At 43.3% G+C, this 18,523-nt stretch overlaps 1 protein-coding gene and 1 non-coding gene across 2 annotated transcripts in view; both read right to left on the bottom strand.

The window, feature by feature from the left end:
• Positions 1–18,523, bottom strand: part of ABCA1 (ATP binding cassette subfamily A member 1) — a 133,146-nt gene that overhangs the window by 96,612 nt on the left and 18,011 nt on the right. Inside the window, exons 2-4 of the mRNA XM_039240113.1 lie at positions 14,648–14,812; positions 5,072–5,165; positions 358–499 (exon numbers count right to left, since the gene is read on the bottom strand). Coding sequence (XP_039096044.1) covers positions 358–499; positions 5,072–5,165; positions 14,648–14,713 — 302 coding nt within the window. The 5' untranslated portion in view covers positions 14,714–14,812. The remainder of the gene's footprint in view (positions 1–357; positions 500–5,071; positions 5,166–14,647; positions 14,813–18,523) is intronic.
• Positions 16,891–16,994, bottom strand: LOC120237767. Its single transcript, XR_005530041.1, has one exon. It is a non-coding gene; the product is annotated as a U6 spliceosomal RNA (small nuclear RNA).

Here is an 18,523-nt window from a genome sequence, read left to right on the forward strand (position 1 = left end):
TCTCTGTACCACCTTCCCCAACTCTAAGACCAGCCATTTTAGATGCACAGGAAACACTGCTAAATGAGTAGGCAAATTAAAGGACAGAGAGCAACATGCTCTGTCTCCCCCTTCTCTACTTATTGACCTGTTTTTAGAAGAATGGCCCCCAACCACATGACTCTTACTCCTAAAATGTACTGAAGTAAGGTCCCCACAGTCTTAAGTCCTGGCAGCAATCCTCCCAGCCCTCGTTCCTCAAACCTTTACAAAAGCAACTTCAGTCGAATTCAACCATTCAAAATTCTCTGGAGGTTGAGAAAGGAAGGGAAAGTATTAACTGACAAGTTTGGAAAGAAAACCCGATATAGTACTTACATGGATTTGTTAAAGTTTCCAACAACCCCAGGAGCCTCACCAGGAGTCGGATAACGGAAACAGGGGTTATTGGCATTACAGATAATCCCCTGAACCCAAGGAAGCGTTCCTGCAGATGGCATGGCTTTGTTTGGAAAGTGGCCTATGAAATCAAGAAGAAGAAAACCACAAAGAGAAACATTAATTCTTTGAAGTGATTCTGGGACTTGATAGGAACCTTAATCTCTTTTGGTTCCACCCATACACTGCTTCATCCCAAATCTGTCTTTCCCATTACCCACATCCCAGAAACTGGCCACCTCTGGACCAATCCTACTCTGGGTCAGAAACTTGGTATCAGATAGTGGTTCTTAATCTACTTAACATCACCTGGGGAATGGGATTTGAGACCCCAGCCCTTGAGAAATGATGACAAGGGTAGAGTAGACCATATACAGAATGTGTCTGGTGTGTAGCAAGCACTTGGCCATCATTATTTCACCTTCTACCTCCTGTTTTACCTTTCAGAGATGCAGAGGGGCCCTGGGAATGACCTTATCCAATTCTTTCATGCACTAAGGAAGCCACAGCAAGATGAAGTGTCAGGTGAAGAATGCTCAGGAGACAGTGGGCGGGACTGGCAGTGGAACCCACATGTCTGTGATCCCGATCCATGTTCTTCCCCTTATTCCTGAGGTACTGTCCTCTGTTGGCCAAACATGTTAATTTCTCCTCCTTTGCCAGCTCACAAGCTCCCCAAAGGCACCTAGTAACCATGCTGACTTGGAGTCAGACGTCATCTGTGAAGCTACATTTGTTGTCATTGCTGTTCTGTTGCTTATCAGAACAATGAGCCCCATCCCATAGGTCACCCCCTCACCCTCCTTTCCCTTCCTTATGGAGGCACTTCTTACAACAGCATGACTGGGGAGACTTGGGCTGGTCCCAGGTGTAAAAGGTTTGAGGTAGTCAGCCACAAGTGCCACTTACGAGCACAAGATAAATGCACCCTGGAACCAGGGGCTTTTAACCTGAGGACCAAGCATGTGTGGTCTGGACAGAAAGGCCGTGGCTCCAGCTTTCATCATATTCTCAGGGTTATCTGTGATCCTAAAAGAGTTACTAGCCATTAAAAAGAATGGCTCAAGGCACCTGAATAGCTCAGTCAGCTAACTGTCCAACTCTTGACTTCGGCTCAGGTTATGGTTTCAGGGTCATGGGATCAAGCCCTGTATCAGGCTGTGCTGACAGCATGGAGTGTGCTTGGGATTCTCTCTCCCCCTCTTTGCCCGTCCCCTACATGCACACACATCTCTCTCTCCCCCAAAGTAAATAAATAAACATAAAAAACAAAAACAAAAAACAATGGCTCTCAGTGATGACAAGCTGTGTAGCTTTACAGGTTCTGAGGTTAGACCAACTGGGTTTCACATCTGGTCCCTGAAACCTGCTAAGTAGTAACTTTGGCCAAGTTACCGAACTCCTACCTCAGTTTCCTGATGTGTAAAATGGTGATAAAGATACAATCTACTTCACAGAGCTGCGGGGAGTATTGCATGCATTCTTACAGGCAAAGCAGGCATCAGGGTGTCTGGCACAGGGTAAAGGCTCAATGAGTGAGCCTGTCAGGTTACTGAGGCACTGTGGTTATGAACCTATGAAAGTACTCACTCAGCTACTGTCTGGCCAGGAACAGTCCCTCCACCTCACAGTTACCACCATCCTCCAAAGCAGGAATCCTGTTTTACTCATCTTACTCTTTTCATGCAAATGTACTAACGAAGGCTCCCCCGAAGGTAAACTATACCAGGAGTTTGCTACCCTTTGCAATTTCAATATTGGGATTCTTCTTCCTTTTTCTTCGATCTGTAGTCCAACCAGAGAGGCAACATCCAAAGCAAGGATGTGACAAGATCTGATCACTGTGGCCACCCTCTGCAGGGACTCTGGCCTGTTGAACATTTACTCAGTTAACCTCCTTATCTCCCTGTTAATAGTTCAAGGAAAACCAAACAAGGGCCCTTGCCTAAGTCAGCTGCTCCTCATGCAGGTGAAATTTATGTAACCCAACCAAACACTCGAAGAATCAAGGGATTCTCCTCTAACCTCCTGGAGATACTGGCACCAAAGACAGGGTGGTGTTGGTCCAGGAAACACAGGGCAATGGAAGGTGAAGTTATTTCAGGCTGATCCTTAGGGAGTAAAGCAAAAACCCTTTCCTATAGGTTGTATCCCACGATTTGAAAAAAAAAAAAAAAGCAAGATGGGGACTTGGCATTGGGTATACAGGTGGACAATCAAATAGCATAATGGACTTCCAGGGCCCAGGGAAGTGATGAGGACCATGACCAAACCAGGGAAGATTTATGAGGAAGAGTTAAACACCAATCCTTTGTTCCTAGAGACAGGACACTTCTGCAAGCTTCATCTTAGCTCTCTGCTCTTCTGGCTAGGTTCCCAGAAGGTGATGAGAACAGTAGGTAAAGTTATAAGAAGTGCACAGTGGGGGACAAAAGGCTCACCTGCTTTCTGTAAGTATAGGAACCTCATGTTTCTGAGAATCTATAGTCTAGATCCAGGGGGCTCTGGGTTAAGATTTAACAACTTGTCCAAGATCACAATCTCAGCAAGTAGTGTAGCAAGGATCCAAACAAACCCCAATTTGTCTGATGCCAAGGTCTGCGCTGTTTCTACCATACCATCTTGCCTGTTTGTGATCATTCCTGAGAGAGTATATAGACTAGCAGATGGAAAAGCAGAGTTTTCCCCAAAACGTGTACTTCAGTGAAGCTTAGGGTAATGCTTAAATAAAATCAAATATGCATATTGTTCAGGGCACCGAAAGAAAAACCAGAATATCCATGTGTAGCAACATAGATGGAATTTGAGGGTGTTATGCTGAGCGAAATAAGTCAGGCAGAGAAGGGCAGATTCCATATGTTTGCACCAATAGGAGGATTAGGAGGAACTTAGCTGAGGACCATGGGGGAGAAGAAGGGGAAAAATAGTGGGGGAGAGGGAGGGAGGCAAACCATGAGAGACTCTTGAATACTGAGAACAAACTAAGGGCCGATGGGGGTGGGGGGAAGGGGAAGGGGGGTGATGGGCAAAGAGGAAGACACTTGTAGGGATGAGCACTGGGTGTTATATGGAAACCAAGTTGACAATAAACTATTAAAAAAAGAAAAAAAGAAAAAGAAAAACCAGAATTACCTTCCCGGCCCACAAATTGAGTGTATATTTCATTTTATGCTCTTTTCCTTTTTTGAAGATCAGAAAAATGACATCTCGTAGACTGTCCTTGAGGTTTTGTGGGTTTCATGTTTTGTTTTGCTTTATTTTTAACTTGAATAGGTATAATATGCACTAGCAAACTGGCAGGTAAATAACTGTCATTATGTGCTATGAGAGAGATGGGACCAGACCAAGAACACAATTAAAAGGTGACCCTATCCCCATCTCTTCCCTGAGGAACAGTACCCTGCAAGCCTGCAGAGCTGGCAGGGTATGAGTGAAGCTGGTTAATGGTAGGAAAAGTCATGGAAGCAATGGAACAGAGATGCCAGTTAAACCTCCCACATAAACGTTGACCCTTTAGACAGGGACATTTCTGCAGAGTCAGTCCACCCAGCGTGCCTAGCCAGGAGACAAAGACAGTGATTGCAGAATAACACAACCACCACAGGGGGGTAGGTGCTGTTCTATCTCCTTTGATAGAGATAAGAACACTTAGGTACAGAGAGGCTAAGTCATTTGCCCAAGGTGATATGCCTAGTAAGTGTTGAAACCAGAATTCAAACCCAGGTAACCTGACATCTATCTAGAGCTTGTGTTCTTAGCCCTTACTGTATTTTCTATGCTCATTTTTTTAATGTTTTTATTTTTTGTTTTTTGTTTTTTTATTTCTAGGAGAGAGAAAGAGACAGCGTGAGCAGGGGAGGGTCAGAGAGAGAAGGAGTGACAGACTCTGAAACAGGCTCCAGGCTCTGAGCTGGCAGTCAGCACAGAGCCCGACGCGGGGCTCAAACCCACGAACCGCGAAATCATGACCTAAGCGAAAGTCGGACGCTTAGCCGACTAAGCCACCCAGGCGCCCCCTATGCTCATTTTTTTAACGGCCACCATCCAAACACATGATTGGGAGTCTGATGATTTGAACGTAATTCCATCTGTTACTTATGAGATATGTGACCTTGGGCAAGTCCCTGCACTTCTTGGAGCCTCAGTTTACTTCTCAAGAAATTAAAGCAACAGATAACACTGAGAGTCTATCATACAAGGTTGTTATGACAATCAAATGAAAGACTATTAGTCAATCTGAACAGTTCTATATAAATACTGCTTAAAATTATATGTTCCATGATTTGCGAATTGTGCAATAAAGACATAATGCATGTGAAAAAAACTGGCAGGTTCTAGATGACAGTTGAGACATTGCCCCAGGAGGCTTTTTTAATCCCCACTTTCTGACTTATGGATAAGGTTATTCTACTTTCATGATCTAAAATGGATGAAACAGATGTTGGCTATTATTATAATTACTATTATCCCCATTTGCTAAGACTGAATATGGTTTCCTGAGTTCACGCCTTATCAAAAAATTGGAAGCTTTTCTGTTCCAAACTACGTGTGGTGTTTCCTAAAGATAGCGTCTTGGGACAGGCCAGATGTAGCCAGTGTTCACTACCTGGATTTCGCGTGCCTGGAGTCCCGGGCAGGATGCTCAGATACTTACACTCATGTTGTTCATAGGGTGGGTAGCTCAGTCGAACGGAGATCAGGATCAGGAAGATAAACAGAGGCCAGGCCACTTCCAGCAACAGCTGACACTGAGGGGGGAAATAAGACAGAGTGCTGTGACTTTAAAAAATAACATGCATGCCTAACCCTCTTGGGCTTTGGGAAATCCACAGCAAAATTAAACAACTGATCAAATCTCCAGCTTCTCCTACCACTCTCCAGGATTTAACAACACTGAATTGTCTACAGTTCTCATGTTGTGACCTATTATTCCATACCTCTGTTTTCTCCTTAAGAAAAGGAAAATGCTTCCTATCCTGCTTCATCTGGTTCAGTACTTACTATTCCTTCTTCAAGACAGACTTACTCAGGGATCATTTCCTTTACTAAAATCTCATACTGAGCTTAGAAGCCCTTCTCCTATAATAGAAGCCAGTGGATATTCCTCCCAGAGCCTTTTCCTCCAGCCCCTGAGATCATCTATCACTGGCTTCCTCACTACAATATGAGCACCCCCTCAAGGCAAACACTGAGTCAGCTTTGCATTCCCAGCCCTGAGACAGTGTCAGGTAGTGAAGGACCATTTGTTGAAAGGAGAAAGCTGGGCAGCCTGCTGTGCTAAACATACCACCTCTGCTCTTTTGTATGCACACAAAGTTGCCCGCCATGGGGCTGAGAAAAGGTCTCCAAAGCACAATGGAAAGGTCTCCAAAGCACAATGGAAAATCACACAGGATTCCATATTGACCTTGTGTGCCTCCAGGACTGGAAAGCTGGGGAAAATGCAAAGTTCTTCTTCCCCATCCATGAAGGTCTGGGCACCATCTTCTGCAGTGGGTTAGATCAGCAGCTTACAAGTAAGCATGATACACTGGTGAAAACAATATGGTGTCTCTAAAGGCAAACTCTGCCTCAGGGCATTACCAGGGGAGAGATAAGTCTAGGGACAGGACGGAAATCATTAGACACACTTCAACTGAACCAAGGGTACTCAGACAACTAGTTACACTGCCTAAAGACTCTCACCTCTTTCATTCCCTTCATTTCTAGACTCTGATGTTCTAATTAGGATGAACACCAAAGGTCCCAGAAGAGTCACGGGGCCTTGTGGTTAAGATTAATTACAAATGTAGCTGCAAACCCATAAAGCCAAGAGAACATTGGCCTGAAATCCTCCCTTCTTTTTTTAAACAGATTTTTTTCCTTGATATTTAAGTCCATATATTTTCATTGAGAAAAATTTAAAATTAAAAAAATCCATGGGGTGCCTGGGTGGCTCAGTCAGTTGAGCATCCGACTCTTGATTTTGGCTCAGGTCATGATCCCTGGGTCATGAGATGAACCCTAGCATCAGGTTCCAGCTGGGCATGGAGCCTGCTTGGGATGCTCTCTCTCTCTCCCTCACCCTTCACCCCTACTCCACTCACGTTCTATCTTTCTCTCTCTCAAAAAAAAAGAAAAAAAAAACCCAGAGACGTAGAAAAAAGTAAATACAAATCACCCTTAATCCTACTTCCCAAAAATAATCCCTAGTAAACTGAGCTAACAATGGCTTTCTGTTAAGATTTTTTGCCTCTTCTATGCCTACGTGAATATCTTACTCTACAAAACTGACATTATACAGCATATACAATTTTGTATTTGGCTTTTTTATTTATCATAATGGGAGTTTTCCATGACACAAAATATTCTCTTAAAATATGGATTTTAATGGCCACTTTGATATTCCATACCGTGAAAAGATCATAATTAACAAAAACTCTCTGCTCCTGCTGGTGCTTCAGACTGTTTGGGGGTTTGTTTGTCATGTGTTGTTGGATTTTGGTATTTTAAATAATCCATTTTTGGGGCGCCTGGGTGGCTTAGTCGGTTAAACATCTGACTTTCGCTTAGGTCATGATCTCGCGGTTCGTGGGTTCGAGCCCCGCATTGGGCTCTGTGCTGACCGCCAGCTCAGAGCCTGAAGCCTATTTCAGTCTGTGTCTCCCTCTCTCTCTGACCCTCCCCTGCTCACACTGTCTCTCTCTCTCTCTCCTAGAAATAAATAAAAATATTTTAAAAAACCACCCATTTTTAATTTCCAGAAACCTTTGATATGGTTACCAATTAAACTCTTTAATCTTCTTTTTGGAAGGAAATACAAAGATGATAACAGTAGCTATCTTGGGGTAGTAAGAACATGGGTGACTTTTCACAATACTCTCCTGTCCTGGAGCATCTGGGTGGCTCAGCTGGTTGAGTGTCCAACTCTTGATGTCAGCTAGGGTCATGAGCTCATGGTTTGGGTCATGATCTCAAGGTTTGTGGGGTCAAGTCCTATATCGGGCTCTGCCCTGACAGGGATTCTTCCTCTCCCTCTTTCTGCCCCTCCCTTGCTTGTGCACACTAGCATACTCCCCGCCCCCAAAATAAAAAACTTTAAAAACATAAAATTTTTTTAAATTTTAAAATGAAAACCTTTCCTGTGTTTCCTAAATTTTCCATAATGTATATGTATTACTTCTCAAATGGAACAAAAATCCACTGTTACCATATATCTGTAAAGAATACTTTACACTATTTGACAGCACACTAAGGGGGGAAAAAGACAAATGAGTCCCTCTTTGGAAGAAAGCACGTGTCAGTGGGGTTTCCAAGGCTGAAGATATGGTTAGTCTTCCTACTATTTCTCTAAATAATCCCAAAGAGGCAAAACACAGTGAAATCTCCAAGATTTCAAAAATGGCATTCAGTCTCTTCTAGCATCAGAGATGAAAGCCCCTCCTCGGAGTTCCCCAGGCACTCAGTGCCTCCATCAGCACATGGCACGGCAGGGGCCCTATTTAAAAAGGAGTAGCACTGCTAGGAATGTACCCAAGGGATACAGGGGTGCTGATGCACAGGGGCACATGGACCCCAATGTTCATAGCAGCACTCTCCACAATAGCCAAAACATGGAAAGAGCCTAAGTGTCCATCAACAGATGAATGGATCAAGAAGATGTGGTTTATCTATACCATGGAATGCTACATGGCAATGAGAAAGAATGAAATCTGGCCATGTGTAGCAACATGGATGGACCTTGAGGGTGTTATGCTGAGCGAAATAAGTCAGGCAGAGAAGGACATACCATATGTTTTCACATATAGGTGGATTAGGAGGAACTTAATGGAGGACCATGGGGGAGGAGAAAGGGGAAAATAATTTGGGAGAGGGAGGGAGGCAAACCATGAGAGACTCTTGAGTGCTGAGAACAAACTGAAGGCTGATGGGGGTGGGGGACAGGGGAGGGTGGGTGATGGGCATGGAGGAGGGCACCTGCGGGGATGAGCACTGGGTGTTATATGGAAACCAACTTGACAATAAACTTTAAAAAAAAATTAAAAAATAAAAAGGAGTTTCTCTCCCACTGTCATTTTCTTCTCAGTAAGCTTGCCACATGGAAGACCTACAAAATGTTCACTGAGTGAGAGAATGAAGTTTATAAAATAATACAGATGGAAACACAAATCAGTATGCAGCGTCTGGAAAAGCAATATGAGTATCCCCTCTGACCAAGTAATATTCCTACGAATTCACCCTACAGAACTAAATTTAAAATACCAAAAAGCTCTATACATGAAGTTATTCATCCACTGAAACACTGCAATTGCAAAATACTGGAAATAACTTAGCTGCACAGCAATGAGAAATGATACATTTAATAGACAATATATGTGCAGTCATCACAACTATGAAACACAGACACTATTAACCATAATATTAAGTGAAAGAAGCAGAGCACAAAATTTTATGCTACAAGCTTACAGCTAAATAAAATCATTTACAAATATCAACAGGAATAAAATTTTTTAAAAATGGCATAACTGTGAATGAACTCAGGAAAGAATAATGAACTCAGAAAAAAACAAAAACAGAATTAAGAGTATGAGTAAGATAAATAGTAGTCATCAACCTTGGTACTCTGAAGCTACCATCTGTATATTTAGGATAAATAGTAACTACCATTTATTTATTTAGAGTCCAATATGTAGTAGGTCCATTACATATGGATTATCCCATTTATTTCTCCAAACAACCTTGTGATGTAGGAACCACTAATGTCCCCATTTTATATGGGACAAGGGGTAAGTGGGGGAGAAGGAGGTGTCAGTCACAGAGATAGAGGCAGAGTTAAGATTAACTGCTAGTTCTGCCCAACTCCAGAAGCCACATGACATTAACACAGCAGGTGGCCCCGGTGGGAAATGACCCCATTCAGTGGCAGTCACAAAATATCTACAGTGGGCTATAGATTTACAACAGTCATAGCCAATAGTGAGCCCTTCTATATACCAGGGATTTTTATACATTTCATCTCTAATATTTAATTCTCATAATGACTCTGTGAGACAGGTTGAATCATGGAACTAAGGTTTGAAGAAGTTATCACCCATCGCGTGGCAAGAGAGTACACCCGCACTTGACCCCAGTTCTACTGACCCCCATGTGCTTTTGTACCCACTTTACAGTTGAGGACACTAAGGTTCAGAGTTAATAAATAAACATCCAAATGTTGGCAATAGGATACAAACTTATCAAATAAAAGCTGCATTGGTTAATTACTGTAAAATTACCAGCAACGTCAACGGAATCCTGCCATGGTAGATTTGGGGCCAAAAGATCTTCCTCTTCCTAACTTGCTACACAGATTTTAATGCATTCCTCTCAGAATTGCTTTGAAATTTAAGAAGACAATGGATATAAAAGTATTTCAAAACTACAAACTGCAGTCTACACATCAAGAATTATTACTACAAATATGAAAGTTATTTGGAAATAGGAAAATATAGACACCAAATTATGTCACATGAAAGAAGAAAACAGAACGACAGAACATAAAATGATTCTATCATATACAGGTAATGATTACAATGGTCTCCTTGGGCTACTGCCTCTCAAGTCCCCTCAGGGCCAAGGACCACACAATCTGATTCTCATAATCATGACCCATCTGCTTCAGGGACTTCCGCACATAAAATAAAGTTCAACTGCCCTTCCCCAGCTTCAAGACCAGGCACGACCTGTCCCTGCCAATCCCCAGCTCATCCTCAACCGGTCTTAATTTGTACCACCAGTGCTACTGGCTTTTCTGTTCCTTGACTTGGGAACATGCATGAGGCCCCATAGCATTCACACCCCGTGTCTCTCTACCTGGAATATGATGCTGCCCCTAATCTCTGAGCTCCTGATCTTCCCCAACTTGAACTTCAGGGCTCTGGGCTTAAATGTCATAACTTTCCATTCTGCATGAAGTCCCTATCCATAGCCTGGTAGTATCTCACATAGTGCCACACTTTGTCTGATTTATTCTCTTCCTAACACCTATCACAATTTGTTCCTATATTTTTACTTCTGTGATGGTTTTCACTGAACTGTAAGCTCCATGAAGGCCAAGATCATGTCTGTCTGCTCCACCACCATACACCTGGCCCACCATCCCATACGTAGTGTATGCTCAGTCAATATTTATCTCAGTGAAACAATAAATGGCTACGTGTTCTAACTTTCTTCTTCCCGTACAAGATGAAACGAAACTCAAGAGAAAGGACTTAGCCATTGAGGCATATGGTGTCCAAGCTGGAATTAGAACAGAATTAGAATTAAATAAAAATTAGAATTCTTATCTGGATTTGAACTGTCACTGACAGACAAGAAACAAGGACTAGGAAGAAATGTATCAGCTGAAACGAAGTGGAGAGGGAATATGGAAAGTTTCCATCTAACCTGGAAAATTCTCTAATGGGTCTTAAATGAGGAGTTTTAATTTCAATTTATTTAATAGTTTATTCCTTATCATTAACCAATGTCCAAATACCTATACTCTATGCAAAAATTAGAATTACCTATTTTCCCAGCCACATGACTAATGATTGGATCTAATGGAGAAAACCGCAAAAGCAAAAAAGAAAGGCTGGATGGCCACACTGTCCCATCTGTTCCATGGGACCTTGGCCTCTGGGTCAGCCTAAAACCAGATGAGAATCCTGAGAGCTCTGAAGCCCCTCACCCTTCCGGGCCCAGGCCCTGTTTGTACTGAGTGACTGCCACCCACACAAGTTAACCGTTACTTTGGACCCAAACTGAGCTTTGCACCTGACTTTCGTAACTCAGTGTATTCTTTGCCCAACAGAAACAACGAAAAGCTAACCCTGGTTGATGGTCGTCATGAGGGGACAAAATGGGGCACAAGAGAGGTCCCCAGGATTCATCAGCGAACAAGGGCAGAGAGGGAAAGGGCAAATGCTGCCCTTCCACAGGGTTATTCTGGGGTGTGCTGTTCAGCTCCCAGTTTTTACATATTCTTCCCAGCAGCAGAACACAAGGCCCCTACTGCAGGGAAGCCTCCCAGAGACCTGCAAACTAATGGCCCATTTAACACATTTACCACTCGTTCAGTGACCACTTATTAAGCATATCCCAGGTACCGGGCTCGAGCTGAGTGTGCATTCTCTAGGATCTGAGAAAATGCAAAATAAGCAATGATATCCCACACATTGTGGGCAAGAAAGATCATGGAGTTTCTTTCTCTGCCTACTGGGTAGGGCAGGTTCTGACTGTGAGCTAATGAAGAGGCACCAAAACTCCAGACAGGTCCCCGTGTCTCAACAATATCATCCAGAAATCCAAGCCAGGTGGATTGGGAAGTAGCTACCAGTCACCACTTAAGATCCCTTAGTGCAGATAAAGCAAAACCTGCTGGGGGGGGTGGGGGGTGCCTGTAGGGCCCTCAGGAAACTGGTTCTGCTGCTACTTCTGTGACTGACCCACTCGATCCCTGCCCCCAGGCCTAGAATCCCAGATTCAACACCTGTACTAGGGGCAGCCCAGATCTCTCCAGCTTTGACAACGTAAGCATCTGTAACCTAAAATAAACTACCTTTTTTTTTTTTTCTGGTTCAGCAAAATACATTACCTTTAGCTCTCAGGAAAGGAAGTAAGGACAAGCTAGCAGGCTTGTGGTGTACCATCTAGAAGAGTCTTTTTGTGTCACATGCTGTATCTTTACTTCCGCCAACAAAAACTCTGCCAGAAGGCTACAAATTGCCTTTGACTAAGCCTGCCTATCTCCCTAATCTTAACTCTTTTTCAATCCACAAGCAGTGATAAGCCAGAAGTGACAAGCTCAAGACCAGTGGAGGCTGGACCAGTCTGGATGGCCCAACTCAGGTCCTGTTCCAGGACCCCCAGCTCCTGATTCCTTGGTTGAGCTTGGGGAAATCCCTCCTCTGCTTTGCACCTCAGAGTTCTCATCTGTGAAATGAGTTTCGTCTGGACTAAACTACTTTGGAGCCCTGCTTTCATTGCTAAGATGATACAATTCTTGCCACCACGCAGAGGCTAATGAATGGACGCGCTATGGCAGAGACAGTTTCCCATCATGTGGGCTGCTGCCATCAGGATGAGAAGAGGAGGAGGTCTGAAGCACACAACAGGTAAGAAGTGAGGACAGGTGATGAACACATAGGATTTGGAAACACCAGCACCTGGGGAAAGACATGAGAAACAGGAGCAAAGGCGAGGAAAAGGTCAGAAACTTCAAGTTTTTAAGTCTGAAAACAAAAAAAATGATGCTACTGAAAAGCAATCTAATGGTTATTTAGAGTGCTAGCTCTGGAGTCAGATTATCTAGACTTGAAACCAAATGCGCTCCTGACTAGCAGTGTGGATGGACCCCAGACAGATTACTTAACACTCGCTCTCTACCTCAAGTACCCCAGCTACAACACAAGGAAATAACAGTACTTCACGGGGTCCTAAAGGAATAAACTAATCAATAACCCACTTAAGTGGCTAGGATATGGAAGCTGATCCTAAGTGTTTGCTTTTATTATATAATAACACATAATATTTTACTATTACTATTACCAAGACAGACAGGACACATAGATTCTAGTTTCTACTCTCTGACTAGTGACCTAAGGATTCAGGTCTCTACTTATAACATGATGGGAAAAAAAATAAATAAAATAAAAAATAATAAAATAAAAAGCAGTGTTCTCTGACTAGAATATATATATTCATGAGGGACTAAATGAGTTCTCTTTGAGGATTTTAAACATGTTGTGTTTTCACTTCAATGGTCATCTACACAAATTCAAATAAACATATCTGAATCTTCTGAATGCCATCTTTATAACTACTTCTGGCACAAGATTTCAAAGCCTAAGTTTATATTTGTGTTTGTGATTGTGTTGGCACAGATATAATTGTAGCAGACTAATGAAAAAGGAACAGATGCGGACGCAATTTATAAATGAGGAGATTGGACCAAACGAATGCCAAGTGACATCAAATGAAGGTCACTGGAAAAGCGGTTGAAGAATTGAATCATTCGCACAGCAATGTAGACTGTCCAAACTCCAAAGAATCAGCACTAAGCATTCGCAACCATATTCACCTTACTACTTATAATTTGGTTTCAGCTGAACAACGGCAGCTGTCTTATTACGTTAACAATGTTAATTTGAATTGTATTGGTTTTGCAATTTTGTTTGCATTTAATTTTTAAGTATGTATGGGTCATATGGTTGTATAGCCTCTAAGTACAGAGGTTTATATCTAGTTTCACATATGTACACACTTAAGTAACATCACAATAAAGAAGAAATTTCGCAAACACAAGGGGAACCTTGATATTTTTGGGTTTTTTTTTAAATAATGCCCAAGCATTACTCTGGTTTGAGAATCACTAATTCTACTCTCTCAAAGGTCTCTTACAGCTCTTTGAGTCTAAGAAAGATGATCATTTTGCTTATAGGCATGTTAAGCTTAGTTAAGATAGCCCAGTGGGGATTCAGGATCCGAACTCAGAAGAAAAGGCAGGGCAGGAAACAGATTTAGAAGCCAACTACAGAGAGGTGTAGCTAAGCCCAGAAGACCAAATGAGGTGTCCAGGAGTGTTCATCAGAGATAGACAAGCCAAGAGCTGATGTCTGAGCTTCAGGGAGTTCACCATGCCTCATAGCTTTCACCATCCTCTGTGTACAAATCCCATTCACCTGAGCATTAAAGATGATCTCAAGATTATGCAAAGAATTCATGTCCCAACCAGGAAGTGAACAGCTTAGAACTCTACAGAAATCAAACAAATCTCGGTTTTTTATTCCTCCAGGTTTTCAGTCAGAGCTGAGAGAGTCTACACTGACACTAAGAGATTCAGCGTCTAAGAGCTGGGCTGTTAACTCACTTTATTCCCACCTCCCAGAAATACAGGGGCTCTTCAGGTGCTCAGAGCCAGGTGGCCCCCAGGGCTGCAGCAAAGGGAAAGAGTGGGATGGTCAAGGGCAATTCTGTGCCAGATTCCAGGGGTCAGAACTCACGCCTGGGCACTAACGCAAACTAAAGCTGACATTTCTGCCTGGCCGCAACTCTTCCCTTTCTGATAAGCAGTAGAGCTCTATCGGGACCACTTGGACTTGTGCCCACTAGGGCCAGATTCATTCTATACCTTTGAGAAACCAAGAGGATTCCCTCTCCTCCCTTCTCCAATCTCCAACTCACAACCATGAAGAAAAGCAGAGGAGAACCCCTCAGAGGAACCCAATCTTACCGTTTGTCTTCTTCTGAAAGTGAGGTTCTTCCACAGCAGCAATCTCAACTGTGGCCAGTAAGCCATGTTTCCTCAGCTGGCAGCCACAGCAAACTGTGCGTGGCTCAGGAGCTCCTGGAGGCAGCCGCAGCAGCTCACAGCAGGGATGCTGTGGCTGGTCATTAACTGAAAGAAAAAGCAGGAGAGAACGCTATCAGTTATTGCTGCAAAGCCATACACCAGTGAGGGCTGTTGCACCAACTCCCTCACCTGGGACCTCAAAATCCAGATCGGTGTCCTAATTACACTCAGGAAGTCCTGAGTCCCCAACATGTGGCTTCAGGGTTTCTCCTGTAAACAGAGATTCTCAGGTTTTCTGGCAACAGTCTGGAAGCTGGTCATTATAATCCTAATCATTTTAGCTCCATTAGTGTGACCATTTGGAAATGAAAAATGAACTTACAAAGAGACTTAAGTGAGCAATCATGGCTGGTCAAAACCCTGAGGTTGGACATGGCACACTGGAATCCCAGACACCTGCCTCACTTCTCTAAGAAAAATGCTTCCCTTCACATAAAATGGTAGTAGCATTTATAAATTTTGCCTCGAACCTGCAGTAATTTATGCTATTTCTTGAAATTCACTACAGACTACATTTTCATCTGGCCACAAAGCTGCGCCCTTCAAATGATAAACAGCACCATCAATAAAGCAGTTTTCCAATCTGGAAAGCCATGGCATATTTTAGATGACTGTGAGTAAGCACCAAGGAAATGCCACTGACACCTGGTTCCCAGGTGACAAGGACAATCCGAGTGCTGTGTGTCTGTAAAAAGAAAGCAATATCCCACGGAGAAACAAGTCGGCTAAGGCAGGTGGAGAGCATCACCTGTGAAACCAACAATCTCCCACTGTCTAGACACATGTACACTCTGGCTCTACTCCACCTGCACCTGCACACAGGGCCTGGCCCCTCCTTGTCAGGTGTCACAGGTACCTCCTTGGAGGACTATTTTACCCTGCTGGGGGAAAGGATGGGTCTCAAAAGCAGCGGATACAACATTCTGTGTGTCCCAGCTGCCCACGCAACAACTGTATTTACTGAATGCTGGAATAATCCCAAATAGTCAAACTAAAATTAAAGTGGGGGAAGAGATAGAATATGAAAAGTGGAAGAATGGAGGGACACACAGATCAAAGCTAGACTCTGCTGGCACTCTGTAGTCACAAACTTTTGACACAACTCAGAAACCAGCTTTATTTCTAAAGAGCTCAGTTTATCATTGTGGTCCCTAATGCGGTAGAGGTGGGAGTGGGCCACTAGGCAAGAGGAACAAATAGCAAAAAGAACGAATGCAGTGACCACTCATGGATACAAAACCAAGTATTGGACTTTAAAAAAAAAAAAAAAATCGATGCATCCAAATGAGATCTCAATGCAAAGGCCAACCTCTAGCAGGATTTTTCCTTTTCTTGTCCACTTCATGAGGATTTGCATTTAAAACCTCCAGAGAGGAAAAGAGAGTGGAGGGAGTTTTCAGTGTCTGAAAAGAAGGAATGAGCCCACTACTATGCATTTTAATTCATTCACTGACAACCCCACAATCAGGAATTAGGACCTATTTCTTTTCTTTCTTTTTAAATTTTTTTAAATGTTTATTCATTTTTGAGATAGTGACAGAGCATTAGCAGGGGAGGGGCAGAGAAAGAGTGGGAGACACAGAATCTGAAACCGCTCCAGGCTCTGAGCTGTCAGCACAGAGCCCAACGCAGGGCTCAAACTCACAAACTGTGAGATCATGACCTGAGCCAAAGTCAGATGCTTATCCAACTGAGTCACCCAGCTGCCCCTATTTTTTTCTTTATCATTAGTTCAGCAAACCTCAGGGATACAGACCCCCAAAATTTCTCATTCCAAAAAGAAGTTACACCAGCACTGCATCAGTTTGCAATTTGTTGTTTAAAGATATCAACAGACCTCCCAGGCACTGAGAGCCAGAAGGCCACTGTGAGACATGTCTGTCATCCCAAATTGTTTTGTAAGTGGCCTAGGATAGGGCTTGCATTCCAGAAATACTGAAATAAATAATTAGCTAGAATTTTCTCATGCAAAAGCTGCTCTCTAGGAATCACTCAGTTGATTTAGAAGCTGCATGAATCTTTTCAGATCCCCAAGGTAACAATGAGAAGGTTGGAACACAAGTTATTTATTTATTTACTTACTTATTTGTTTGTTTATTTATTTATTTTTATATTATTCATTTTTTAATATGGAATGCTTCATGTATTTTCATGTTATCCTTGTGCAGAGCCCATGCGAATCTCTGTTTCATTTCAATTTTAGTATATATGCTGCCGAAGCAAGCACACAAGTTTGTCATTTAAAAAGACAACTAACATAGCAGAAGAGAGCCCTGATAGAAATTAGCCCCAGTACCCCAACTATGTGCCCTTGGCCAAGCCTTTATACTCCCTGAGCATCAATTTCCTCATCAAAAAATGCAAATAACAATACCTACTTTGCATGATATTTGAAGGATTAAATGAGATAATATAAATGAATTCCTTACACAGTACACGGCATGTTCTAAGTGCCAAAGAAAGGAGTTCCCTTCTCCCCACTTATCTTTCTCTGTTCTATCAGTACCTCCTAACAGAGAAATGGTTTTATCCTGTCCAAACATTCATTTCTATTCCAGTATTTCTAGCACATCCATTGTGGGTTTCTGGAAAGGTACTAGGGGGCAAATAGAAAGGACGAAATCTATATAGCCTCATGTCGGAGACCCCCATGGACAAACCACAGCACAGAGTCCCCTAAACTTCAGTGGAAAATCTCAGAGGAAGAGAAGACACACCTCAATGAAATGAGAGAGGCCAGGACAAGATTTTCTGGAGAATATTTTCCTGAAAGGAGAGTTTCTGGGTCTCCAAACATGGGTTCTAAGCCCAGTCACCCTCCAAGACACATGTAGAGAAGGTTGTTAGCAAGAAGTAGCCCAGAGCAGCAATGAAGGTTCTGCTCTGGCTTTGCTGGGTACAAGCAGGCAGGCTTCTTTCCCCAAATCCCCCACCCACCTAGGCATGGCCCTGGCCTCCTGAATAATTCCCTCCTCCCACTTCAGAACACAGTGATCATTGCTGGGGCAATTAAGTCCACAAAGAAGGGTTTGGCAATGCCCAAACCCCTCTGCTCAGGTAACTGAAGCCAAAGGGACATTTCTACATCAGTTTTTCAAGGAAGTGAACAAACAAACCAAAACCAAAAAGAATGCTGTACTATGTACTAGATTTCTCAATGTTTCAAAGCCAGTCGCACACTCGCTTCTGCCCTTATGCACATTTCCAGTTACTGGCTGGAAAGGGTCCTACTTCACAATCACCGTCAGTCAATAGGCCACTCTGTCAATTCCACTCCTGAGTGACCACAGCAGCCACTTCACTGGCTCCTTGCCTCCAGTCTTGTCCCCTTCCCATCCATTGACCAGGGAGCGGCCGCAGTTATTTGATTAATCCATATATCCAAATATGCCATTCCCCCTCTTAGAACCCTCTGCCAGCTCCCCACTGCCCTGAGAAGGAAGTCCAGTCTCTGTGGTGGTTTAACTGGTCTCCCTGATGACTCCCACCTTTCTCACACTGCTCCCCACCTCCTAAACCGTGCCGGAAGAAACTACTGATGGGCTCTGAATTTCGCCGGGACTCCTTGGCATGTTCCCTGTCCAGAAAATCCATTCTCTCAGCGCTGTCTGCCTGGCTAACTCTTCCCCAACCTCAGGTCTCCATGTAGCTGCCACTTGCCCAGGATGCTGTCCTGATTACCTCCCCTGAACTGACACCTGGGTTAGGAGACCCTGCTGGGAATTCCCAAGGTTGCTTCTTTTTTCCCTTGAAGTA

This window comes from Hyaena hyaena, unplaced genomic scaffold (genome assembly GCF_003009895.1).
Source record: "Hyaena hyaena isolate Hyena2069 unplaced genomic scaffold, ASM300989v1 scaffold_6, whole genome shotgun sequence".
NCBI lineage: Eukaryota > Metazoa > Chordata > Mammalia > Carnivora > Hyaenidae > Hyaena > Hyaena hyaena.